Genomic DNA, 27,861 nt, shown 5'->3' on the forward strand with positions numbered 1-27,861 from the left:
GCGCTCACGGTGGGCAGCGCTCGGTGGGCAGCACTCACGGTGGGCGGCGCTCACGGCGGGCGGCGCTCACGGCGGGCAGCGCTCACGGCGGGCGGCGCTCACGGTGGGCGGCGCTCACGGTGGGCAGCGCTCACGGTGGGCAGAGCTCACGGCGGGCAGCGCTCGGTGGGCAGAGCTCACGGTGGGCAGCGCTCGGTGGGCAGCGCTCACGGTGGGCAGCGCTCGCTGCAATGAGCCGGCTACTCCTACCCCACGCCACAGAAGTTGAAACTGAGCCTTCGAGATGTCAAGTGATTTGTCCACGGTCAGGATCCAACGAAGTGAGTCTCCAGGTCGTCCAAGACCCTCAGTAACCTCGTAAATGTTCAACTGTGCTCAGCAGACCAAACTGACATTTATCAGAGCATTTGCTTTTACGAGGCGAATGTTCCAGAAGGATGAGTGCCACGGGCATCGCTGGGTTATCCCGACTACACAAATGACAGCCGCGCTGTGGCTCCGGGGAATCCGTGATCACTGAATTGGTTCTAAGCAGTTTCAGGAACATATTTTATGATGAATAATTGAGAAATAAATATATTATGAACTAAGAAGGAGAGATCACAGACCTGGTTAGTCCCTGCCCTCACATTCAGGTATTGTCTAATTTTCTCTGAACTGCAGATTCCAGATGAAATGAGGACAAAGCGGACTGGGAGACCAGGGTAGGGGCCGCGCAGCTGAAAGGCGAGGCCGCCACTGCAGGTCTGAGGGCCGCGAGCTGAAGTTTCTTCTTTCCTGAGGCTAAGATGTGTGTTGACTCTGTTCCTTGAGCCGAATGCCTCACCCAGTTCCTCCCCCAATTCACCATAAATGCGTCTGCCTCCTGGGAGGAGGACAGGAGAGTCATGAGTTGAGCTGTTGTTGGAGAAACTCCATCCACCTGAAAATCACAGGAGCGAAGCCAACAGACCCAGTGGCTCATCTGCTTTCTGAGATAATAGTTCACGAGCCAGTGAGTGCTGTTTCCTGTTAATTTTTTTCTCTGAAAAACTCCAAATGACTTAAAGTTCCTCTTTAATGTAAATATTAGAGATAATTTTCACAATGAGAAGTTTAATGCCCACAAAAGATTTCACTACAATAAGGTAAGCCAAGTGATAATTCCTCACATGAAGAAAGCCCTTCCTGGTTACCAGGAAGCAAACCCCACTGAGTTACTAAAAAGCTGGATGTTCACAGATGCCTTTCCTTCTACACACCATATGTCTTTAAGCTTTATACTTGTGGACTTAAAAAATCTGAAGGATCTTTGAGAGAATTGGCTATTTCCTTTATAATATTCAAGTTTAGTTCAAGTAGGGGTTATTTTTCCCAAACAGGAAGCAGAGTTAGATTACAGTCAGCACTGGTGATTGGCAGCTGCCCCGAGGCCCATGATTAGGAAGGCTGGCCTGTGGATGTCCCTGTTTCACTTCCGGTCCACTTTCTCATGGAGCCTGCATAAGGTGGTCCCCATGCAGCCAGCACACCTGGCCTGATCTGTTTCAGGAAAAAAGCCACAACCTTGGGAAGGTCACAACTAAGAGAACACAGCCTTTGCTAAGGACCCTATGAGGCACAGGGCAGCCTCTGCAACAAAGTGTTATCCAGCCAACACTGTGTGAAGTGCCCCGGTTGAGAAACCCTGTCCCTGACAGGTATGGGATGGGAAAGGGGAAGGGAAGAATGCTGACGTAGGAGGGTCCAGCTTGTGATTACAAAACCATCCCTTCCAGAGTCCCTAGAGGGAAGATCGGAAAATTGGACGTGCAAGGCATGAGAGGCCCAAGAACTATGCAGCTGGACCTTCCAAAGGGCAAAGCCGAAGATGGTGGGAGGACAGGACAGGCGATGCTGCCGATCGTCACGCCTGACAACCGTCTCTGGGGCTGAGACAGATCCAGGAGCTCGCATGCGGAGGACTGAGGGACCTGCTTCATCAGGTTTTTGATTTAAGGCTTGGGCCCTAGGGCCACGTAACTGTGACTTTTCCCTGCAATGATGGTAAGCAGACATGAGGAAATCCTTGGTAACAGGTTAATGCCTTCACAGCTGCTTCTTAAAAAATACAGTAACGTAAACTTAAGTTTTATTTAAAAAGTGGACTGTAAATCTCCCGTTTTATCTTCAAGAGCCTCTTTGGAGAATGCGCTAAAGGAATACTAACTCAGCTGTAACTGAGTTACAATGTACCTCGTCGTATCGTCAAATACAAACACAGAATCAACCAAAGAACAGCCATGGATCACACGACTGGAAGATGAAAGCTCGGGACACAGACTGGACCCTCTGTCTCCACAGCCCACTTAGAGTTTAGTTCCGTGTCATGAAACAGTTTTCCTTGGTGCCATTTATGAGAAGTTTCTGATGAAAGGAGCTCTCGTGCCCAGTGTCCCATGACCAAGGCATTCCCTGGGGGATCAGGGCCTCGGTTCTTTTGCAGCCAGCTTCTCTCAGCTCTGTCTCTGTCGTGACGCTGCTCCCTTTCCAAGCACGTGCAGCCAGTCAGCTCACCTTGCCAAGTTTAGGAACGCTTTAACAACTAGATACACAAATCTAAGTCTAATCTTGAGTCTTTAAAAGTAAGACGCTGTGTAAGATAAAAATCTAGATGTTTTATCGCTGTCTTGGTGTAAACATTTATACTGTAATCACTTTTGCTTCTAAAGGACCTGCATCCAAAGGACAAACTTTTGATTCCCTTTAACATGGCCTCTAACATGGCTGTGAACCATAAAGGGTGAAACGCATTTTTAAAAGCCTCTCAGAGCTTTCTGCATATACTAAGACCTCAGCGCAGCACCTTCTGTGGGTGAGCCCCAGTCCATCACACCTGCTATCCGTACAGGACTCTAGGAGCAGACGCTCAGCCCCTCAGACGAGAACCATCTGGGAAAAACCAGAGGGGGCTCCCAGGAGGAGAAGCCAGGGAGAAAAGAAAGGTCACCAACCCTAAATCCATCAGGAAAATGTTGACCTCTTCAGGGGAGGCTGCTTAAGAGATGGACATATTTTTATATGTATGATATAGATTTTAAAACTATGCTTGAGTACCTAATTTTTTGGTATTTTATTAATATGAAATGTTTAATTCTCTGACAGTTATATATCCAGCAGCATATAGCTTTGCGACTCCAATGATAAAGTATTCAATGCGAAAAAATAAACAGACTGTTTTTTGACTATTTAACTTTGCCCTCAATTTGTGTCCTACTCACATTCGCAAATAATTGCTCAATTCCTTCCAGGAAAGTTTCTCAAGAATATTTAAGGAAGATAGGTTGAAGGACCATTTTTTCTATGGTGAATATTAACAAGTTTTATAAAGTATTTCCCAATAATAACAAAACATTTGAGCTTGAAAAATAAAAGAAAAAAATTCTTAGAAATATAAAATGTATGGGGCTAAAACACAAAGAAAATGCAATTAGGATCAAATCATAATTCAAAGTTGGCAAATGCTGGCAAACATTTCATCTCCACTGTAAATTCAAGCGCTTCTGGCAGGTGTTGAGGAGCTCATGTGCTCCTCAGACAATACCACAGCTCCCTGGCTCAGCCACACTGTCCCGAGCACACGCTCCCTACACAGATAACACCAACCGTCAGCTTCCTAACACCCTCACTATCTGAAAGGCAAGTAAGAGAACTGAGCACAGCATTTTCTAAATGAAGTACTTCTCAAAATAATGTGAATATCCTACAAATTAAAGAAAAGGGCTGAACATTTCCCACAGATTTTCATAACCTATCAGATTGGTTGGAAGTTTGTGATCACAAGATGAATATGAATCATTTATAACATATAGGGTTATTGATTTACCAACTCTGTCATGATAGCTGGAAAGTTCAGGATACAGCTTATATTCATTTCTGTTACCTGCAAAAAAAAGAGGGGAATGGTGATTTTGTTGTTTATATTATATAAAATACACAACATTGCCAAATCCTGCCCTTGCTGAGCAAATATTTTAAATCACTAAGTTGAAAGGATCATCATCATTTGATTGTGTGTTCCATCAGGAGGTATGCCTGAATAAGCCCAGGAGATACAGCAAGTATGAGGGAGACGATAAATATCTGGTATCTGTATGACACAGAAGTACACACACTATTCTCATTATAAATTCAGAAGAAAAATTCTATTAGGTCCTTCTTCAATTGCACTGAAGGTGAAGAAACAGAAACCACTGATAGATGGAAGGATTTACTGTGCATAAGAGCCATGCACTAACTGCTTCCACATCCACATCCACGTTCCACACTGGATTCCTGTTCTGACTCTTTAGGGCAGTGCAGTGCAGTGAGAGGTGGGATGGTCTGGGGCTTGCTTTTCTTCTTAAAGTGTACAAATAATGATTCTAACAGTATAGAAGATGAAGAGCATACTCTGCACATCATGTTCTCAGCTGGACTGCTTTAAAAAGAACTTTCCAGGAGCTGGAGATCTGGGGTCTCTTAAGTGACCTGTGCCCACACACCCTTTTGTAGCCTCTGGGTACCCCTAAAGATAGGCATACACCAGTTCAAAGGCCATTGGCCTAAGAAACTTATGAAAAGAAGACTTTAGAAATAAACATTGGTGGGATAGAGAAAAGGATACAAATATTCCATGAGAATCTATTTTTTAAAATCGATTAGAAATATTTTTGGGCAAGTGACCAGCTGTAAGACAAGCAAAATACATGCAAATTAAAATTTCCTTAACTGTGAAAATAGGCACCAAGCAGAAATAGAAAAGTGCATCCCATTCGCCGTAGCAAATCAAAATAGCAAAGTATTTGGGAACAAATTTAACACAAAAGGCACAGAAACTATGAAATCTTACTGAAAGACAAATAAAATCTCAACAAATGGAAAGCAAGAAATAAAATTATCTCTCAAATTAATAAATGTATACATGTACTGTTACTGTAATTAGCATTGAAAAATTACAGAATGGATACAAGTACATAATACTATTTCAACTAGAATTGTATATTGGGGAGGAGGGAAAATTGGGAAAATGATTTCAAATTATATGAAGACTAAGTATCCAGTAAATGCAAAGATAAAAATATCACAGGAAAATCTAGAAAACTATGAATACACTCTTGTATAGGAGGTGGGAAGAGCTTAACCATGACCAAAGTATCCAAATCTATAAAAATTAAATGATAAACATATTTTTAGATAAAACTTAAAACTTTCATATAGTAAAATTATGAAAAACAATATCAAAAGAAAAATGATAAATGTTCAAATATGCTGCAACCAAAATGACCAAGAAAATCTGTAATATCTAAACATTTCCATAAATTGAGACAGCAACAAATATTCCAACAGGAAAAAATAGACCAATGAAATGAAGAGACTTTTCAGATAAAATTAAATCCCAAACACCAGCAATTATATGAAGAGATGTTTAAATTCACTAATAGGAATAAATACAATCTGATGAACAAGGAGGTGTGACGAGCCTTGACTCTAAAATCTTCTAGATGCTTCTACAGTAATTGTAGTGAGGAAGGTATATGCTGAAGAATGTCATAATGGATGTTATAATTGAAAATGTACACAGTGGGGAATGTAAGTGGTGGAGAAGGTATACAGTGGGGAGTGCCTATACTGGGGAATATACATGATCGGGAATGTAAATGTGAAAAATGTACACAGTGGGGAATGTAAATGGTGGAGAGGGTATACAGTGGGGAATGTAAGTGCTGGAGAAGGTACACAGTGGGGAATGTAAGTGGTGGAGAAGGTACACAGTGGGGAATGTAAGTGCTGGAGAAGGTACACAGTGGGGAATGTAAGTGCTGGAGAAGGTACACAGTGGGGAATGTAAGTGCTGGAGAAGGTATATAGTGGGGAGTGCATATAGTGAGGAGTGCACGTGGTGGGAAATGCGCATAGTGGGAATGCCTATGGCGGGAAGCCGTTATAATGAGGACTTCGTGGGATTGTTATGGGGAGTGTATATATAGTGGGGGCCATGTATGGTTAGGATCGTACATGGTGGGTATACATGTGGTGGAGAATTCATATAGTGGAGGATGCATATGTGGAGAGTATACATGGTGAGACATGCACATGGTGGGTGGTACACATGTTGGGGAATGCGTATGGCAGGTTGTATACATGGTAGAGAATGCATAGAGTGGGGAATGCACATAGTGGAAAATGTACATGGTGTATAGGGGGAAATGTGCACGGTAGGAAATGCCTGCGGTGGGAAGCATATGCAATGGGAACTACTATGGTGGGAGTGTTATGTGGGAATGTATATATGGTTAGGGTTGCAGGTGCTGGGCAGTATACACGGTGCGGAACGCCTGTGGTGGGGAACGCCTATGGTGGTGAGTGTTATGGTGGGGAAATGGTTGATGAGACTCTAAGTAGTAAAAACTTTTGAAAAGTAATCTGCTAAATCTGTTAAAACTTTAAAAATATATTCTTTGACCTATTATGTCCCCTCCTGGCAACTATCTCAAAAGAATAAAAGTGCCAGTGTATTTAGAAGTATATCAATTGTGGCACTGTTTGGCAAGGAAAAAATCTGAAATAAAGTTAATATCCATCAGTAGGAGCGTGACTGAGTAAACTTGTACATCTGTGCCATGGAATGTTAAATAATTATTAAAAAGAAGTAATTAGAGCTATACCAGTTGACTTAGGGATTTATATGTGGAATTGTTGAGCCAAACAAATTAACAAATAACATAAATAAATATAAGAAGATACAGTAAAGCACATATAAGATGATAGCATTTTTATGAGACAAAAAAAAAATGTCCTGTGCATGTTTATGTGTATGTTCGTACATGCCATGATGGAGAGAAAGCATAAAAGTTCATACTTCATGTTGTGAACATGGGTTTCCTGAAATCGGGATGGAGGAGGGTATCTTGTAAGTTAAAACATAGGTGAAATGGGAAAAAGGAAGCAACACAACAAAGAAAAAGAAAAACAATACTGCAACATGGACCATCCATATGAACATATGTGCACGTGCATAAAATTATATGTGTGTGTATCTATGTAAGGCTGTGCAAATAAACTAAAAATACTTAGTTTTTAAATAAGGACCTTAAGAAAAGGTCAGATTTAAAATAAAAGGTTAAAAGTCGATGCTAGTTTTTAACTTTTGGTTTACTGAATTAAAAACTGATGTTCAAAGCTCAAGAGCCACAGCACATGAGAAGTGATGGCATCGTGCAGACGCTGTGAGGCCTAGACGCGAAGGGCAGGGCGCAAACAGTGATGGGCGAAGGGGTGTTCACGGTGTGTCGGGTGAGCCTGGGTCTGCAGCAGTGTGACCAGGCTGCCCTGTGCGCCAGCAGGGACACCACTGTGTCTGTGCAAAGTGGGGAGGGCACCGCCCGCCTCCCCAGGAAAGGGTTCAGGGAAGACATGAGTCACTGTGGGAAAGACCCAGAAGCAGGCACAGGCAAAGCGCCTGGGTTTAGAAAGCTCGCTCAAGGGGGTTTATGGCAGTAACAACCTTTGTAGCTTTTCAACTGTTAACTGAAAGGAATTCCTTCAGGTAAGGTCCACAGTCATTTTTAAATCCACACTGACAAGGACTTGAGACTAAGAGGACCGGGATTTTTATATATGAGAGGATTTTATATATGCATATGAAGGTATCCATTCTCAGTGAGGACACTTTTTGTATTTCAAAACATACATATGGGTCAAATTTTATGTAATCACTCAGATCTAAAATAAAAATAAATTCAGTGTTCACATCTCATTAGTCACTGGAAATATGAATCTCAGTAAATCAATCATCTGAATGTGAATCAGCAGTGGACTACCCCTCATCCCAAAAGAACAGGGGACAGACGCAGGTAAGGAGGCAGGCGGGTAATGAAGAACAAGCCTGGTTCCTGAGCATCTTCTTGGGAGTGTATACTTAGACCAGGCAAAGGCACAGCCAAGAATCGTACGAGGGACTTGTGCTCAAAACTGGGGAAAATGGATACAGGAAATTAAGGAGGAGGCAGAGGATGTGCTTCCCGCCTTCTACAGAGCTTTACTATTTACGCCCACAAAACTGACCATGTGCATTCTTCCACTAAGAGCAGTTATGTTTCTACACATAACCTCTCTCCTCCTGTTCCGAAAGTTCTCTAAAGGTAAGTTCTCAGTTAAAGTCACCTTTGTGCACCCAAAGTCATAGCACAATGACTCTTGTGTTACAGTCAATCATCACATGCAAGTCCCCTACTTGAATATATTCCTATGTACTGCTAACCTCTATATACGAGAAACAGAAACACAGGAGCGATTCACACAAACAAATGACAGAAAGAAAGATAAAGACCAAAACCTGGTGCTTTCTAAATTTCATCTAGTTTAAAAACCATCTTATGATATCCTGAGCTCCAAAGAATATATGTCAAAACTGATGTTCAGAATTATAAATATGTAGGTATATAAGAAAAAAATAGGCTTATTTTGTTTTCATTTCAAATCAGGAGGACAATGGATTTTGGAGGAAATGGCAACAAATATAAATGAAAAAACCTTTAAAGATAAATATCTTTGTAGATTTAAGAAAGAATCTTATGAATAGAAATAGAAGCTTTCACAAATTATAGCAATGAGAATTTGTCTTATGCATTTAAAAGAGGCTGAGCACTTTACTCTTAAATGCCTTAGTTATTCTATTTGACTCTAAAGTTTAACAATGCATCTTGATTTCTTAACACTAACATTTAATAATCACTTAATTACAATTGCATTTGAATTGCAACAAAAATATTTACTTTGAGAGCCAGAGTTCAGCTGGGCTGGTGCAGATGACTGATGTGGTCTTGACAATGGCTTTGGAGGTAGTTCTTTCGCCTGGGAGAAACAAAAAATAAATACACATAATTTTAAAATCTTGTTTTTACTTAGGCACATATAACTCTTTTCTAACGAGTTTATCTAGCAAAGTTTTATCCTATGTGCTTATTAATGAGGCACTCTCTAAGCTCACATGCACCCCTCCAGACGCCATGAAATTGAACTGGATGACAAGACTTGGATGTGGACAGGGCGTGCTCTTCTCATGCCTGAAGCTAACCTCCCCCAGGCACTTCTGACCATCTGTGCAAGGTCTGAGGGAGCTGCAGAGATGGTGCCGTAGTAACTGGCTCAGCAAGTGACTGGCAGAGGCTGTGGCAGACACTCTAGGGCTTCATTTTCATTCTATGAAACAGGCATCAAACCACCTCTGAAAGGTGCTGTGGAGCCTGATGAACAATGCAATTCCTGTGGTGGCCCGAGACCTAATGTTCAAAGGTGCCAGTATCTGCAACTATTATTCATGTTATTATTATTATTCTTGAGACAAGGTCTTGCTCTGTTGCCCAGGCTGAGTGCAGTGGCGTGATCTTGGCTGAGTGCAGCCTCATGGGCTCAAGCGATCCTCCTGCCTCAGCCTCCTGAGTAGCTGAGATTTTTGGCATGCGCCGCCACTCCCAGCTAATGTTTTATGGCAGAGAGCGGGTTTCCCTACGCTGGCCAGGCTGACCTCAAACTCCTGATCTCAAGTGAGCCACCTGCCTCGGCCTCCCAAATATTATTTGCATAATTGATACAACAAAGTTTCATTCTTGGAGAAATGCAATCACAGAAGACAAATTATGTTTTTCCCTGAAATTTGTATGAGGAAATGTCAAGGTAGCATGACATTTTCACAAGAACTTTAAGTAAGTGGAACTGAGAAGGAGGCTTAGTAGGTTCTTAGGAACCTGATATCAAGGACAGAATGTTCTACAGAAAGAGATGTCTGAGAAGATGGAGTGAAACATAAAACCAAACGGTACAGAAGGCTTCCTCTGCTGCCTTGCTGCTTTTCTCAAATTGATTCGTTGTCCTTCATTTTCATACTTTTCAGTAAAGGAATCAAGAATTTCATAAAGATCTTCGGCTTGAGCAGGCCGTGGTGTGTCTCCAAATAAAATGTCATATGCTCGGATATCTTGACAATAAAATCTAATAGGAAATATAAAATTAAAAACATTTTTAATATACAGAAATCTTTTCTAGAGTTAAGCACAGCACGTGCACACATACACGGTGAATATATATAATCACTCATATATAGCAGTTCATATAGACCACTTTTTAAACACTAACTTTAAGCAATATCCCATGTTCAAGTCTTAAACTTACCCCAAAGTTCACCTCTACAGATAACTACCATAAATATCCTTATAGGTACCCTTTATTAATATAAAAATCATACCCACATTATCATACGAATACTTATACTTGCACGTATATACATACACACATATTCATACATAAACACATAAAAGTATTCAGACAAGCACATACATTTTTGTAGGTTTTTACTTTTTAAGTTTCTTAAAAAATGGCGCCTGTAACTGTGGCTTTGTAATTTCCTTAAAATATTTATCAAGATTAAATAAACATTTGCCTTACATGCCTAGAGGCCCTGCAATTCACTAAGCAACGTATTTGTTTTAGTTTATCCATGGTTTAGTTGAACTTCAGTGGGAAGGCCTGCCAATGGCCTAGAACCAGCAGTTTCTAAAAGCATTCTTTTGTTACACTTTTCTCAAATTAATAAAACCAGGAATTAATACTTCACTTTTGATTTTATAAGATGAATAGTTCTGCAAACCTTGTTTTCCCCCGTCCTTCCTGTTTCCTACCTCTTGTGGTTTATATTTAGCTTTATCAAATAGTGCTGCTGAATTCCTGAGTGACTCGTGGGGTAAACTCTGGAAGCTTTGTCTCTGATAGTGGGGGGTCTGTCTCCGCACGTGGGGAATGTGAACAGCCAGCACCAGTGGTGTGGCCTGATCAGGCTGGCAATTAGTGGAACTTCTGCAGGTTCTGGAAGAAGTCCTGTTGTCAGACTTAGCTCTTTATCTCTTTCACATATTTTAGTGGCAATTTGCAAGAGCCACTTAATTTGCATCTTTGGGAAAATTAGCCAGATGCCAGTTTAAAGTAGAATTTTCCCTTTACCTTGGAGGATACTTCCAGATTCTTTTTTTAAAAAATCAAACTGTATTTTAAATTGGTCTCTATTCAATATGGAGGAAAGACAAAGGTGACACACAGCACGGACACTGACTGAGCCAGGAGTGGCGGCTGGCGTGCCGTCCAGACACCTCTGAAAATCACCGAAATCGGTGCTTCCAACTGAGCGTGAGTAACTTTTGCTCGCATTTCTTAATCTTAAAATGCAAAGTGGGAAAACAGTATTTACAATTGAATATACATGGTGATTACCATCATTATGGCAAAACAAAAAACTTATGTGGAGGAAAATGTTGGAAGGCAGGGAAGGAAAATGTGAATTGTGTTAGTCCTTTAAGGGGACAGAATGTTTTTATTTGTTTCATTTTTTGTGTGCCTTCTGCACTTTCTAGAGCATATATTATTTTTATATTTGATTTTTAAATGTAAGATATACACTTAAAATCATATTGTAAAAAGAATATATAAATGTACCCTGCAAATTGTATTAACTTTTGAAGTATTATTTTCTCATCACACTTTAAATTAAAATCGCTTTAACTTGAACTGACTTTCTATTAGTTTCTTTCCGTTCAATCAAACAGCTCCCTTCTAAAGACACGCCTGCAAAGAGCCCTCTGGACTTGCAGTAGGTGAAGACTGCGGCCGAGCTTCTGAGGGCGACGTTTCCTTCCAAGTTCCTGCAAAGCACAAGATTTTGCATCACAACGCGGTGAGCAGCTCTAAGCCTGAAGATAACCATTTAAACAGCAGGCTTCTAGCGCAAACGAATTACCTCCTTCTGTACCTTCTTCAGCTGTTTCTATGTTTTACTTACTGTAGGCCTAAATTAGATGTTATAATGTGGTCTAGAGGAAAAACAGGCCTGGGGAAGAACATATATGAAGGTATTACAGAAGGCTATGATAATATAGAACTGTGTTGCAAAAGAATACAGTGCAGAATGTGTAAATATATTTTTTAAAATTTGCAAATCTGATATTTTCCAACTGGATCTTCCTCTCTTAAAACTGGAAAATACATCTCGAGAGTGCTAAAGAATTTGGATTCTTTTTGCATTGTGTATTTTCATGGAACTCAGAAACATTTTTAGCTAATTTTACTGTGTAACTTCTATAAATAGTATGGATATTGCACAATTAATCCAAGACTAGCACTTCATTAATAGAGAAGAAAAATACACTTCAAGTACTAGAAACATGGCTCAAAGAAACACATCCATTTCCAATTTTTATGATTTACTTTGAAAAAAAGCTTTTTCTTTCCTGATTGAAGCTGAACTTTTATCACAAAATCTGACTTGCCTTTGGCTCCCTCAAAGCTTAAGGTGGATTTTATGTTCAAGTCTGACAGATACAATGGCCTATGTCTCTAAAACATTTCATTCTTCTTGTATGTTCTGGTTTCAGATTTTCTAGCTTATCTTACTGGCTGTGTTTTGTGAATTTCCTATTTGTGATGACCTTGAATCTTCTGGGCAATATAAATCTGGGGATGCATAAATCTGCTCATTTTAACTCAAGTTTCCTATTAATGTAAAATAAAATATGCAGTTGTTAAATCTTTACTGTCTAACATCTATTCAAAGAACTCACCTTCCCAAGGGCCCAACAGCCACAGTCAAGTTCCCCCCGAGGGTTAGATTTCCGCCTTTCGCAAAAGCTTCAACAGCACGGTCATAATTCAGAATTATCACCAAGTCTGATACCTAAAATGTAGAGACCCACTGATGTAAAGATAGTTAAGACTAAATATCATTTAAAATTTATCTTGACTAAAACTCAACTATACCATATGCAATGTAGCAAAATATCAATATAGACAGGAAAGAATGTCAAACAAGAGTCCTATTTTTATTTTGAGCTGATGAATTATAAAGCCAATATTGCCACAGGTAATTACAGGAAACTGCAGTGAGCATTTACTGTGTGCCATGTGTATACTATGAGCTTTACCTGCATCATGTCCTTTGATCTTCCAAACAGCCTGGTCATGTAGGCGTGATTCCAGGGTTTGGTGGGGTTAGGTAAACTGTCAGTGCTAACAAATCAAACAAGGGTTGCAGGAAGGGATCCGACATGCTCTCTGATCTCATCAAACTAAACACTTCATAAAAGCCAAGCCCAAAGAGTACAGCAGCAGGGTCTATGGGGCTGAAGGCCCTGGGAGGCTTTCTACATGCCCCTCCTGGCAAGGGGTGTCCCCCTACTAGGAAGCTGAACGTGGGCCACTTCACTGTAGGTCACAGAAGCTCAACATATCAGAAAGTAAAGTAGTTTCCATTAGGAATGCCTACTTCCATGACTTAATTTTTCTTTTTCTTTTTTTTTTTTGAGATGGAGTTTTGCTCTTATTGCCCAGGCTGGAGTGCAGTGCTGTGATCTCAGCTCACTGCAACCTCTACCTCCCAGGTTCAAGTGATTCTCCCAACTCAGCCTCCCGAGTAGCTGGGATTGCAGGCACCCACCACCACGCCTGGCTAATTTTTGTATTTTTAGTGGAGATGGGTTTCACTATGTTGGCCAGGCAGGTCTCGAACTCCTGATTTCAGGAGATCCACCAGCCTTAGCCTCCCAAAGTGCTGGATTACAGGTGTGCGCCACTGTGCCCAGCTGACTTAATTTTTCTCTAAATAAAAGCAGAAACTACAATGAGACTCAACTGAATGCTCAAGGCATGTCAACATGGAGAAAGGATTTGTTTCTCTGATTCATCACTGCAGTGGGGAAGCCCAAGGTTAGAACCGAAAAATAACACGACCCATCAAATGAGAGGCAGCACGGGCCAGGGCACCCCCGGTGTGGAGAACCAGCATCCACCTCAGCTTCTCTTCCCAATAGCTGTGTGCCTTGGGGTATTTAACCAGCCTTTGGGTCTCTGTGTTTAAAATTTGCTTACACCTCATTAAGGTGTATTACCTACACCTCATGAAACTGCTGGTAGAGTCAATTAAAAATATTTAGGTGTGAACTCCACTACTCTCTTTTGTTCAACGGTTCCAGATCCCTGCAGAAAGTCTGTCTTGCTCCTTCTTGTAAGCTGTGGAAATAAACCGAGGGCCATTGCTGCTCACAGGCTTCCAGGCTGTCTGTGGAGCTCTTGACCTGGTTCTCAGGATAATTGGTAGTGTCACCAAAAAACACAAGATTATCTTGTTCTTATTTCACAAGAACTAAAGAGAGATCAGAAAAAAAAATCAAAAGATTTTTTTTCCTTTAGCTGCCTCTCGCACTGTGTCACGATGTGCCAAGCAGAAGTAGAACATCACAACCAGTGTAGCTACAAGGTCATGGGTAGAAGTTCGTGTTTTCTAAGTGTGTATGTGTCATGCATGATGAAAGACAAATTTGTTATATAAAAATACATATAAGATACAGGTTATACACTCAACTTTTCATAAGAAAAGCTGAAGAGTTCTGTGCCATTCACCACCACAATCCTCAGAAATTGTCCATCCGTAAAATAAAAGGAACAGTTGGCAAGAGTCAAGTTGAAGCATCTTGTGTGGGTCAGCTATCTGGTAGATTTAGTTTGTCCTACAGATCTTGAGTGTATTTTATATCATAAAATGATTCAAATTAAACATTATTAAGAACATACATGTATCAGGAACTCTCTTACGGCCTTTCAAGCATAGTCTCATTTGGTAATAATAGGATTTTTCTGTCACTCATATGAAAATGTTGACTTCAGAGCATTGATATGATTAAAAAATGTGAATAGCTATGTAATGACGGCATGTTTTTAAACATGAGTCTGCCTGAGTGTGTGCCACTATTATTACACCCATTTTCCAGATAAGGAAATTGCAGCTCTCAGCAGCTCAATAATTTGTCCAAGGCTGCACAGCATGCAAAAGAGAGTAAGTCAGGAGCTCGAGACCAGCCTGACCAACATGGTGAAACCCATGTCTATTAGAAATAGAAAATTATCCAGCATGGTGGTGCATGCCTGTAATCCCAGCTACTTGGGAGCTGAGGCAGGAGAATTGCTTGAACCTGGGAGGCAGAGGTTGCGATGAGCCCAGATCACGCCATTGCACTCCAGCCTGGGCAACAAGAGCAAAACTCTGTGTCAAAAAAACCAAAATAAAACAGTGTATCGGTCTATAAAATGCTATTTAAAGTCTTTCTATTTCATTTCCTGGATGATGGGACTATGTTTCACTTGCACTTGTTTTTCAGGGACTAATGGGCCCTATGATTAAAAGTCCAAACTTTTCAAAGAATTATCATGGAAACTCTCAACTTTGGTCTTTAATATATTGAGATTTAATACAGAGTTCATGACTGAGTCTCTCATCATTTTTGAAATAAATACTCAAGGCATGCCCCCCAGATGCTCACAGCACGCCCCAGCCTCACAAGGAGCCAGAGGGTGGTGAAAGAAGGGAGGTGACTCAGCACAGCTAGCAGTTTAGCGGCAGGATCTGTGGAGAGAAAAAGGCCTTTCAACAGGGAGGGCCCGGGGACTGGGTCGGGGTGGGGAGAGGGGAAGGAGGGAGGTGAGAAGGAAGAGGAGGAAAGCCACAGTCCCTGATGAAAATGCACTTTCCACCAGAGGGCGAGATTTTGGAAAGCTGTGATTTGGTTGCATACAGTACAAAAATGCCATCATGATAAGCAAAACTAAAATATATTCCTTCTATACTAGAGATTTATACAGCAGTGAGTAAAGAAGATTAAAAAAAGATGAGAGAAGAGTTAGAAATACTTCCTCCTAAAAAGGCTGAGGGAATTTAAAACCATGACAACAGAGCAAATTTACACAGGGTAGCTTAGAGAGAAACTGAAATTTGAGAAGAAAATGAGTTGAGCGCACCCAGAGATTTGATTTCCAGTCCCTTACAAATAAAACAACGGATTGGAGAGGAGCATCGGCCCAGAGGATCGCTGTGAAGGAGACCTCTGTGGACGTGCACCTCCTGGCGTGCAATGTCCACTCTGCCCGACAGATGCCAGAATCCCAGGAGCAACGTTACACACTCAAGTAACATGAAGCCCTTCTTTACGTAAAGAATTGGAAGGCATTTGAGTATCCTATGTTACAAAACTGGATTTTGCCACAAATGATGATGCACTGCCCAGGTTATTTCAATGCCCGCTGAAGGAGGACGGTGGCTTTGCCATGAGCAGTCCATAAACTGCCAATGACAGTTGGCCAGGGGTTGAGATGTGCCTGCTATACAGATGTGCATGAGACAGAAGCAGATAAAATGGCGAATGAGAGAAATCCTAGTCATGATGAAAGAAAAGGAAAGAAAATGGGAACCACCAGATAGCTTTAGTTAGACATTCATCAAGAAAATAAAGGAAACAGTTCTCCTAGGTGTCCGTGGTAACAATAAGAAGACTAGGAAACCTCTGTTTTCACAGGTGGTACCTCAGCTATCTTCAGAGGCTATGGCAGTCATATGGGTACGCACAGCCCACTTACCTCAATTCCTATTTCAAATCCCCCACCAAGGCCGGCTATCCCAATGGCTGAGGGTGCAGACCATGCTAATAAAAACAAACAGACAGAAAAGTTACCCCAACACTAAAACACCTCAACATGTAAATATAGGAAGGAAAAATGCTAAAATCTAAAGGCTGTTTCTATTTAAAATAATGAGATTTGGTATTTCCCACAATTTTAAAGTGTTCTTCAAAAAGAATATGTAATTTTTAAACAGTTAAAAATATTTGAAAAGGATTAGATATTCATTCTGTGTCTCATAGCCTCACGAGCCCACCTCCTCTAATCTCTCTCTACCAACATGCTTAATACCAAACCACTGGTTCTCTAACCATTAACCATACATGGCACTTGGTAACTTCAACTGTCAATATTTTTATAAAGCAACTTAGCTGTAGCTCTAGTCTTCAGCTAGAATTTTGTCATAGATTTAAGCGATCAGAAGGATTCAATAGAGTTTATTAACTAACGGTAACATGATCATTTTTTCCACTGTAAATTTCTGAAGGCAAAACTGTTTTAACACCTCTAATGCTTAAGCACAAGAAATAGGGTACAGATTCATGGTCATTAAAATTCTAACAAGATAAATCACATTTAGAAACTAAGTACAGTAATTCCATTTGCCACGATATGGCACATTTTAGGATTACTATATGCTTATTTTTCTTGATATAGAAACAGTCATGGTAAACAAGTCTAGAAAAATGGCCAAAGCACTGTTTGAAAATTGTTGCTGCCATGCATGCTAGATAACAGAATATCGCTGGAATACTTCCAGAACTATCCCATCCAGGCTTAGAGAAGTTTGGGTTACAGAAATTCGTGTCTGATAAACCCAAAGTTATTTTTCGTTCCCTATGTTAGGAACTGTCCCTGTGTTAAGATGCCTGGTCTTGGCCGGAATCCTGGGGGAACGTGTCGTGCCTTATTTGGACAGTTTTTAAATTACTCTCAGCAGAGTCAGCAGCTGTAGCTCAGGAAGAAGGGAGAGAATTGTAGGTTTTGAAGCCAGCAGGAAGGTTGGCTGGGCTCTGAGAGGAGCCCAGGGCTTGGTATTGACCGTCCCTCCCTTTGGTCAGCAAGTAATCCGGTCAATGGAGCAGCTGGGGACCTGGGACACTTGGGGTCTTTCTCGTAGACTTTGAGTCCCATCTGACAATGGGACCCCTTGAAATGAGCCTCTGTTTCGTTTGGTTTTACTGTGGAGAAGTCCGCTCATGGAAATTTGGATAATGCTTGAAAAAAGATAATTGTGTTGTTCTTATTTTCAAAGCTACACACAGCTATGAAAATGGACCCCCATATTAAGGAAGAGATTCTTGTTGACTGTGGGGCAACCTTGGTAAGAAATGGTGAAGCCTGGTGACTGATATTTAAAGGCTGTGTTTCACAAACATGTATATTCTATATTTAAGTGTCCCATGCGCTCTCAAAATATAATAATCTATGCTAAAAAACTGCTACTGATAGAAAAATGTGTTCACTGAACAGCACATGTTAAATTGGTATAAAAAGTATTTTGCTGGTTTTGACACACCTATGTCCACTTTAAATATTACTATAAATGTTGGTACTTGGGATTCATAACAAATCTTTTGATTTCATCTCTAAAGAATGAAGTAGTAGATTTCACCCCAGAAAGTAAAACTAGATTATACTGGCTCTTGATACAATTCTGCCTTGGGGAAAATTCTTCCAATGTCACGGTTTCTATAATCTACCACAGAAACAAAAAAGTTCACACGTGGCCCCTTATTTTCATATCAATTTCCATAAAAAAAAAAAAGAAAGCAGCCATACCATGAAGTTGAGAGATAAGAATTCATATTAAACAAAAGAAATGCATATACTGCCATGTTTAAATATTTGCTCTGTGGAAGAATTACAAAATGCGTGCAAACAAAATTGGGTCCACTGCCCAGGCTTGTCTAATATTCTGAGGACAGAGAGAGACAGAAAGGCTGGTTCCCTCGCTTGTTCATGACACCAAACTGCGCGTTCAGTCAAGTAGCCCTCATTACATAAGCGTCAGTTGCTGTGCAGGAAACCTGTCCTACTCGCTATGCAATGTGTTCATACTGGAAACAGACAGAAGAAAGAACGAAGATTCTCTACTCCAGTGAACAGATGCCAACTTACTTCCGTCTGGAAGACGTGCCAGTACAATCCCACTGCCTCCTCTGGCGGTCACCAGGAACCCGGCTTTGATCACAGACAGAATTGCAAGGCCTTTAGCCTTCGCAATTACATGAGCTGTTAACGTGGAAAACAGTGGAAGGTAAGCGTTTTTATCTAGATGCCGGGATAGACGAGCCAGTGTTACACAGAGTCAGCGTGCACAGGTGCTCTCCCTAGGAGCTCAGGGCACACAGGAGCAATGAACAGAAGTCAGTCGCTTAACAGACAGGTACAAGGCCTCTCTATTCCCACGCATGTTTTTTTTTGTTTGCTTTTGCAGTGCTAAACACAACATCCTAAATATCCTCGAATCCTGCAAAATATTTGCCCTGCTAATAGATATCAATAAAATCTTTCAAATATCAAATTTATTAGACAAATTATTTGATAAATAAATTAGATAAATTAGATATTTGAAAGAGATTTTATTGTTATCTATTAGCAGGGCAAATATTTTGACAATTTCAATTAATTTAGAATATAGTATACAATATAAAAGATAAAAGTTACTATTTTCAAAGAAATTAAGATCCGTATAGTATTAAGGAAAAACTTTAAAAATTACTGAAAGGCCGCATGAATTAGAGCTTTGATCTTAAAGCCATCTAGTTAAATTAACCTTGTATTAATATAAAAATTTGGATTCAAAAACAGAAAAATAATTTTTCAATGTTAAAACATTTTTAACATTATAAAATAATCTGCTATAGCATTCGAGTACCACTTAACTCCTAGTACACTGAAAATATGTTCAATTTAAAAATATCGGTTTATTCACATTTCAGAGACGTTCATTACATAAATGAGGGTTATTAGTATATGTATCTAGTGAATATAGTGCCACACTATTCTGTGAATCTACAACACAATAATACCTCTTTCAAGCTAACGAGGGAAGCCTAGCATATAACTTTAAGCTAGTTTAATTTATTATTATTTGCATCAAATATTCTGCCAAGAAAGTGAAGCCAGACATGGTGCTCTAGTACACAGAGCAAAGGCTTTGCAGATGCCCCAAGAGAACACTAAAATTCTCACATAATTATGCCACCATTTCAAAATTTAAATTAAGAACAAACCCTTGGAAATAACTGATCCAAGACCATGAAGTTTGCAGGCAGAACACGTGTGGAGCTGTTCTCAGTAAGAAAGTTATGGAGAACAAGGTTGCATCCTGGCTGGCTGGCTACTAAGTGTACTTTTGTATTTTAAAAAGTTATAATTACACTGCAGGAAGACTGAACGCTGTATCATACATCGTGCAGGTTTATATTTACAGCCACCTGTTGGCAGAATGTCTTCCTCACATTCTGTTTTCAATGTTCTAGAGTTGCTATTGTTCCTATTGAGAATTAGATATTAACAAAAACAGGTTTTAAAATGAATATATTCCACATGTCAACTATATTTTTATAGATTTCCACTCAGATTCAGGGAAATGAAATACTAATAATCCCTAAATAATCTGCCAGTTAGCTTTTGATTTATAACATAAAATGTAATGATTATAGATTTAATTGCTAAATTAAGCTTCACTTAACTCTCAGAACCCTAACATTTTGGGAGGCCAAACACACCATTGGAAGGTCTAGAGACCTAGGTGTCTTGTTTAAGTGCTTTGTAGATGCAGTTGTTTATCCTGTGATATAGCGTCTTTGTTTTAATGTAAACACAAAGCCCCATCAGACTCCTCAGTGAGGGAAGGGAGCTTGTATCTCTGTGGGCTGTGGAACTCTCCTATTGCCACACCCACACCTTGGGGCAATCTCTTACTTACGCTACCAGGCAAACAGAATTTCATTTTCTGAGCTTCACCCACTGAGTGTGACTCCCTCAGAATACTGATACTGAAAATCTACTTTGTCTTGTTGAGTTTTCTTTCAGCTCTAAAGCATCTGAAACTCGTGTGTGTGTGTGCCTCACTGGGACGGTGTGAGCAATGCAGACAGATCTGTGACATCCGAGCAGACTGCTCAGGAGCTCCCAGGGTCTGCCAAGGTGCAGGTTCAGACTGCACCTAGAGTGGCAAGGCTCTACTAAGCACTGTTTTCTCCAGACCGGAGAAGTCACTGGGCCAGTACAACAAGGATTAATATTATGATTCACATTATTAAAACAGTAACGAATTTTTAAAACATTATTTGAAGCTCTATTAAATAACTTCAGATATCTGGCTTAGAAAAATTAAACTTAGCTCTTTAATGCAGGACTCAGAGTCATGCACTGTGATTAACTAAGCGGGAGGCTGGTCTGAAACATTGTCCAGGCCGACTGGATGAGACAAGCATGCCGGGAATACCCTCTGGAAACGAGAAGTGGTGATGAACAGGCCACGGTTTTCAAAGACGCCCCTCTGGACCACAGCTTATGTGGTCACTGTCAGAGAATTACTAGTCATAAGAATTACACAAAAACCACATGTAAGACACGCATTCCTGGACACACTGCACTAAAAGTCTGATTCAGCAGGTTTGGAGTGAAGTTTAAGAATTGTGTTTCTATGGCCTGGGGGTACCGATGCACATCTGTGTTGGGAATTGGTGATTAATGTCTTCTTAAGCCACTTGAGAATGTAAATGTCTCATGTGCAAGGAGAAAACACAAAATTAAAATTTATGTATGAGATTAGCTTGTGAGTTTGCAAGGTTAGCTTGCAGAGTTCTTAGCACACCATGCAAAGGACAGGCGAGGCTGCAGAGAGCTGAAGTGGAGCAGGAACATGTGGTGTTTAGGGCGCTGGACCCCCGAGGCCGGAGGCAGGAGGAAAAGCCTATGTAAAAAGGAGAGACAGGGAGGGAAGAGGCCTGGCTGGTTTGCCTGATCTGCAGCTGGCCCTGTCCAGACCCCTTGCACCTGGAGTAGCAGGGCTCTGTGAGGCCTATTTCCTCATGACGGGAGAAGTGGCAGGAATGCAACAATAATTAACATCATTATTATTTCACTATTAAGATTATTATATCAATAACAAATTTTCCAAACAGAGCTGAGTCATGTGCTGTGATTATGAGGGAGGCTGGTCTGTAACATTGCTGAAGTGACTTGGCATTTGGATCTCCTTTGCATGAAATGAGTTGTGCTGTGAACACCCTTTGGAAATAACTGGAAGTGGTGATGAACAGGTTGTGGTTTCCAGAGCATCCCTGGATCGGCCATGGGAAAGACGCTGGTGGAGCCACCTGTTGGCCCTGATGGAGGCTTCTGCCTGAAATGGAGTCTCGAAGAACACAAAAAACAACTTAGGAAAAAAAACATTTAGAGACAAACAGCATTCATCCTATTTACCTACCAGGAATGATCTTGTCAGGTCCATTTCTGGAAGTTATTTCTGTGAATTCTCTTAATATTTTGGCAGCCTTTTTCGCTTCTGATTTCAAATTGGAAGGTATAGGGTTATTCACTGAAAGATGAAAAAAATGTATTTTAATGAAAAATTCTACTAAATAGAAGTGAGAAATTTATTGTAATTTCATTTTTCTCATATACAACTGTCAGAGGTTGTTCAAACCAGAGGGACTCCGTCTTGAATAGGAGCTGGGCAAAGCAAGGCTGAGACCCACAGGGCTGCATTCCCAGGAGTAAGGCATTCCAAGTCACAGGCTGAGATGCGAGGTCCACACAAGATACCGGCCAAGAAGACGTTGCTGATAAAACAGCACGCGGCAAAGGAGTCGCAGCCAAACCCACCGAAACCAGTATGGCGATGTGGTCATCCTCACTGCTCACTTTACATTAATTCTAACGTGTTGGCTTGCTAAAAGACACCAGTGCCATGACGGCTTACGAATGCCACGGCAACGTCAGGAAGTTACCCTGTATAGTCTGAGAAGGGGAGGAACCCTAAGTTCCGGGAATTGCCCACCCCTTTTCCAGAAAACTCATGAATAATCCACTCCTTGTTTAGCATATCATTGACAAATAACTCTAAGTATCCTTACTCAGGCAGCCCAGGCCAAGCTCCGCCGATGGAGAACTCTTCTTCATTCCTTTACTTTCCTACTAATAAACTTGCTTTCACTTTGCTCTGTGGACTCGCCCTGAGTGCTTTCTAGTGTGAGGTCCAAGAACCCTCTCTTGGGGTCTGGATCGGGACCCATTTGCGGCAACACGATGAAGCATTAACACAGCATGGCCTACCAAAAAAATGAACTGTGAATCCCCATTGACAATATCATCTCTCTTCTTCTAATGAGTCAAAGCTATGTTGAGAGTGGGAAACTCTAAACTCTCAGAATCTCAGAAGTTATAAAATCCTGGGACCCTAACGGATCTTAAACAAAACCTGGCCAAGCCTCCCCATTATGCATCCTCTTCCTGCAATCAACACACTTTAATACTAATTTAAAATAATAATTAAAGTTTTAAAAGTAAATATATTTTGTAACTATAATATGCAGTATAAGATTTAATATATTTTGTTATTCTTGTCAGAAATGTTGGAACTGGCTGGCTGTACACTTTCCTGTTAGCAAAACTCTAGGAGACTCAGGAATTGAGTCTACAGGTAATGACGCCTGCACGTCTACGGCACTTAACACTTCCACGTCGCCTGGACATTCACACACTCGTCGACAGTTTGGCATAACAAGCTCACACAATTCTTCCAGCTCTGCAGTGTATCAGAGAAGGGACCAGGGATCAGCAGAGCAAAGAATCTGATGGCGTCAGTGCAGACCCACGAGAGCCCCGAGGCTGAGGAGCTGTTGTCTCAGGGTCTACAGTTAAGATGCACATGGTGACTGCGGGACCTCAGGACCTGGAAGGCTGAAGGCAATCGTTTCCACTGTTTCACCCTGGTAATTGGCAGAATGTAGATGAAGCATGCTAAAAGAAGCTTGCTTTTGTCAAAGGATATTAAATCTCAGGACCCCAAAATCACTGAGCCAAGGGAAAAGTCAAGCTGGGAACTCTGCCAGGCAAACCTGCCTCCCATTTTATTCCTAAATAAGATAGCTACAAAGGTATGAAGCCACACACCTCCTCACAATTTGCCCACAAGGAAATCCCTTGTGGACAAAAGGAAAACAGAACTCAGACTCACCCCTCTGCTCACGGAGACAAATGCATATCTGAGTGTTCCCTTTGCCCTGTTGTTTCACTAAACCAGACTAAGGCATAAGTGACCATTCCTGTAAATCACATACTCAGTGAAAGGCTAATCAGAAACTCAGAAGATTGCAAGTTTGTTCCGCCTTTCTGGACGAAACCAATCTTACATATATTGATTGATGTCTCAGGTCTCCGTAAAACCAAACTACCCAGACCGCCTTGAGCACATGTTGTCAGGACCTCCTAAGGCTGTGTCATGGGCCGTCCTTAAGCTTGACAAAATAAACTTTTAAAATTGACTGAGACCCATGTCAGATCTCAAGCGTAAACTCATGGTTTATACTTTCAACAGATCAAATGATCAAAGAGCATAGGGGGAAAAAAATCCCCTTATTTAGCCAAATATAAACATTTCTAATAAAATGTGATATATTTTGGTGCCTGGTATGTTTGAAGGATGTATTTTAAAAGTGAAAACTGGCTGGGCACTCGCAGCACTTTGGGAGGTCAAGGGAGGATGATCACTTGAGGCCAGGAGTTTGAGACCGGCCTGGGCAACATAGTGAGACTCCATCTCTACCAATAAAAAGATTTAAAAAATCAGCCAGGCATGGTGGTGTACACCTGAAGTCCTTGCTACCCAGGAGGCTGAGGCAGGAGGATTACTTGAACTCCAGCCTAGGCAACAGGGCAAGGCCCTGTCTCAAAATAAAATAAAATTTTAAAAAGTGAAAACTGATTTAGGGTCATTTTGGAGTTCTAATTTCTTTAAAAGATGTCATTATCAGTTCTTTGTGGCTCAACACAGGAGTATTAGCAAGATCCAAACCAGGAAAAAAAAAATCAATCCCAAGAATTATCAATGGTAGAGGAAGATATTTCCAGATACTTTATGCAAGAAATATTAAGTGTGCATGACCCATGTATGTAGCTCTTCACCCCTTTTAAAAACAAGTGGCATCACAGCATTAGTGTATTTTGACACTTTGCATTATTTTACTCAATGTTATTTCAGAATAGTTAAAATATTGGCTCTCAGTGTAGACTTTTCAGATCAACTTCATGAGATAACAATTTACAAAATGAAATCTACCTGTGTTACAGGTATAGCTCAGTGGGCATGGACAGAAAGAAGTACAGACCACTCCTGACCACTCCGTCCATGCCTTCTGCAGTGGCCACTCCCATGCCCAGTCCCTGCCCCAGGTTGGCGCCAATCTGATGATTCCTGTCCCTGTGCATGAATTTTGTCTGTGTCAGAACTTCACATAAAGTCATCAGTGTGTGTGCTTTTCTGTCTAGCTTATTTTACGTACCACAAAAATACTGAGACTCATACACATTGCTGCATAGATCAAAAGCTCTTCCTTTTTGACTGCCAACCGGTATTCTAATGTGTGGACATAGCAAAATTTGTCCTTCCAGTCACTGTTGATGGACAACTGGGTTGCTTCCAGCTTTGGGCTATTACAAATAAAATTGCTATAAATATTTCTGTGTAAGCCTTTTGTGAAAAAATGTTTTATTTCTCTTGGGTAATTACGTAGGATGGGAATTGCCAGTTCATGTGATAAATGTGTATTTAACAATGTAAGGAGCCACCAAAGAGTTCCCAAAGCGATTGTACATCTTAGGCTTCCACCAGAAGTTTATAAGAGTTCTGGTTATTCCATATCCTCAACACTTGCAATGTCCAGTTTTTAAAATTTGAGTTATTTTAGTGGGTATATAGTGGCCTTTCATTGTGGGTTTAATTTTCATTTCTCAGATGACTAATGTTGTTGAACACTTTTTTCTATACGTATTTCTATACCTTGAAAAGTGTCCATTTAAATCTTTTGTCTGTGTCCTTTGCCCACTTTTTAATGGAGTTGTTTTTTGTTTGTTAATTTGTTTAAGTTTCTTATAGATTCTGGATATTAGGCCTTTGTTGGATGTATAGCTTGCAAATATTTTCTTCTATTCTGTAGGTTATCTGTTTTCTCTGTTGATAGTTTCTTTTGCTGTTCAGAAGCTCTTTAGTTTAAGTAGGTCCCATTTGTCAATTATTGTTTTTGTTGTAACTGCTTTTGGCATCTTTATCATAAAATCTTTGTCAGCGATTATGTCCACAATGGAATTTCATAGGTTATCTTACAGAGTTTTTATAGTTTTAGGTTTTACATTGTTAACGCAGGCTAAATATGACATGAGAAGGACTCCATTCTTCTATATTTGAGTCCTTGTAGATGAACTGCAACCTAACTTAATATGTAGACAAAATTGAGAACCTGATTTACGAGTATGCATCTGTAACAATAGCTCAGTCTTGGCCAATCCCAGAAGCCATATTTCAACCATTCATATGCTGCTGAGTGTTCAAACTGTTCAAATAAGGCAGATGATGAGCTGTAACTCATCCAGTTGTTTCTGTACTTTATTTCTGATTTCTGTATATCACTTCCCTTTTTTTTGTCTATAAATTTGTTCTGACCATGAGGTATCCCTGGAATCTCTGATTCTGCTGTGATTCTGGGAGCTGCTTGATTCACAAATCATCCATTGCTCAATTAAACTCTTTAAAATTTAATTTGGCTGAAGTTTTTCTTTTAACAACATTCAAGTCTTTAATCCATCTTCAATTGACTTTTTGTGTATGGTATATATAAGGAAGGGGTCCTGTTTCAGTCTTCTGCGTATAGCTAGCCAGTTATTCTGGCTATTCACCATTTATTGAATATGGAGTTCTTACCCCATTGCTTATTTTTGTTGACTTTGTCCAAGATCAGATGACTGTAGGTGTGTGGCATTATTTCTGGGTTCTCTATTCTGTTCATTGGTCTATGTGTCTGTTTTTGTATCACTACCATGCTGTTTTCATTACTATAGCTTTGTAGTACAGTTTGAAGTCAGGTAGCATGATGTCTCCAGTTTTGTTCTTTTTGCTTAGGATTGTCTTGGCTATTTGGGGTCTTTCTTGGTTCCACATGAATCTCAAAATTGTTTTGTTTTCTAATTCTGTGAACAATGTCATTGGTAGAGTAATAGGAATAGTATTGAATCTATAAGTTGCTTTATGCAGTATGGCAATTTTAATAATATTGATTCTTCCTGTCCATGAGCATGGAATGTTTTTCCACGTATGTATCATCTCTGATTTCTTTCAGCAGTATTTTGTAATTCTTGTTGTAGAGATCTTTCACTTCCTTGGTTAGCTGTATTCCTAGGTATTTTATTCTTTTTGTGTAAAATAGGCGTTTTAAATAGTATAATCTGCCATTCCTAGATCTGTTTTTGACTGAATCGTCTTCTAGCTGTGAGTTATGTTTTCCTGTTTTTATTTCTTTCTAGTAAAAGAGCATTGTAGATACTACCATGTTGAGTGCCTAGATTTCATTGTCTCCCTTAAAAGTGTTGACCTTTGTGTTAGCAGGTAGTGAGTTACTTGCAGATCAGCTTGATCATTTGTTGGCTTATTGTTGTGTTCTATTTGTGTGTCTAGAGTAGTAGAACTATTTTACCCATCAAGATGTGTCCCTTCTGGTCTCTGTCCTGGGTGCCTGGTTGTTTAATAAGCTCTCTCCATTGTGGCTCTTTGGAACAGCTGTCCCCAGCCTGGTGCAAGCACTGAGAATAGTTCACCTCAAAGCTTCAAGGTAGCTGTTCTTGCCCTGCTTTGCAAGTTTCACCCTACACAGATAGCACTTAACATTTAGCTGAAGGCTCAAGGAGATCCCTTTGCAGATTTCTGGAGCTCTTTCCCTTAGTGGTCCCACATTGCTAGTAACATGCTCTGCAAATTCCAGTTACCTTGGGCTCTTCAGACCCAACTTCTGCCTCTTCTTTTCAGCAGGAGCCTGAGCTCTGCGTGCCGCCTCCTTGTCCTGCAGTTCAGGAAGTGCTCCAGGTAGAAAACGGTCACTAACGGAGTTCACCCCTGTTCCCCTTATCTTATGATTCTCAGACATGTTTAACACGTGCAAACATTGCTCCACACACAGCTGCCCAGTTTCCTAGCTGTTTACCATGACTGTGAGTAACAGGAGCCATGTTGCTCTCTGGGCATTTTCCATTTGTTTTTTATGATGAGCAATGCTGACTACATTTTTATCTGTCGAATGTTTCTCATGTACATTGTCCATTTACAGGGGGTTTCTCTCTTTTCTTATTGATTTATATATTAATGAA

General features: G+C 40.5%; 1 protein-coding gene across 3 annotated transcripts in view; it reads right to left on the reverse strand.

The window, feature by feature from the left end:
• The window catches only part of SH3YL1 (SH3 and SYLF domain containing 1), a 43,848-nt gene that overhangs the window by 3,648 nt on the left and 12,339 nt on the right, over positions 1 to 27,861 (reverse strand). The window contains exons 1-9 of one of the 3 annotated variants that reach the window (XM_037733296.1): positions 22,584 to 22,617; positions 21,935 to 22,045; positions 18,610 to 18,723; positions 16,447 to 16,511; positions 12,606 to 12,718; positions 11,562 to 11,690; positions 9,822 to 9,990; positions 8,775 to 8,853; positions 3,845 to 3,901 (exon numbers count right to left, since the gene is read on the reverse strand). In XM_037733296.1, coding sequence (XP_037589224.1) covers positions 3,845 to 3,901; positions 8,775 to 8,853; positions 9,822 to 9,990; positions 11,562 to 11,690; positions 12,606 to 12,718; positions 16,447 to 16,511; positions 18,610 to 18,723; positions 21,935 to 22,045; position 22,584 — 838 coding nt within the window. In that variant the 5' untranslated portion in view covers positions 22,585 to 22,617. Of the gene's footprint in view, positions 1 to 3,844; positions 3,902 to 8,774; positions 8,854 to 9,821; positions 9,991 to 11,561; positions 11,691 to 12,605; positions 12,719 to 16,446; positions 16,512 to 18,609; positions 18,724 to 21,934; positions 22,046 to 22,583; positions 22,618 to 27,861 lie in introns of those variants that run through there. The other 2 variants (XM_017514026.2, XM_017514025.2) reach the window with 2 other exon arrangements.

Source organism: Cebus imitator, unplaced genomic scaffold (assembly GCF_001604975.1).
Source record: "Cebus imitator isolate Cc_AM_T3 unplaced genomic scaffold, Cebus_imitator-1.0 Scaffold512, whole genome shotgun sequence".
In the NCBI taxonomy this organism is placed as follows: domain Eukaryota; kingdom Metazoa; phylum Chordata; class Mammalia; order Primates; family Cebidae; genus Cebus; species Cebus imitator.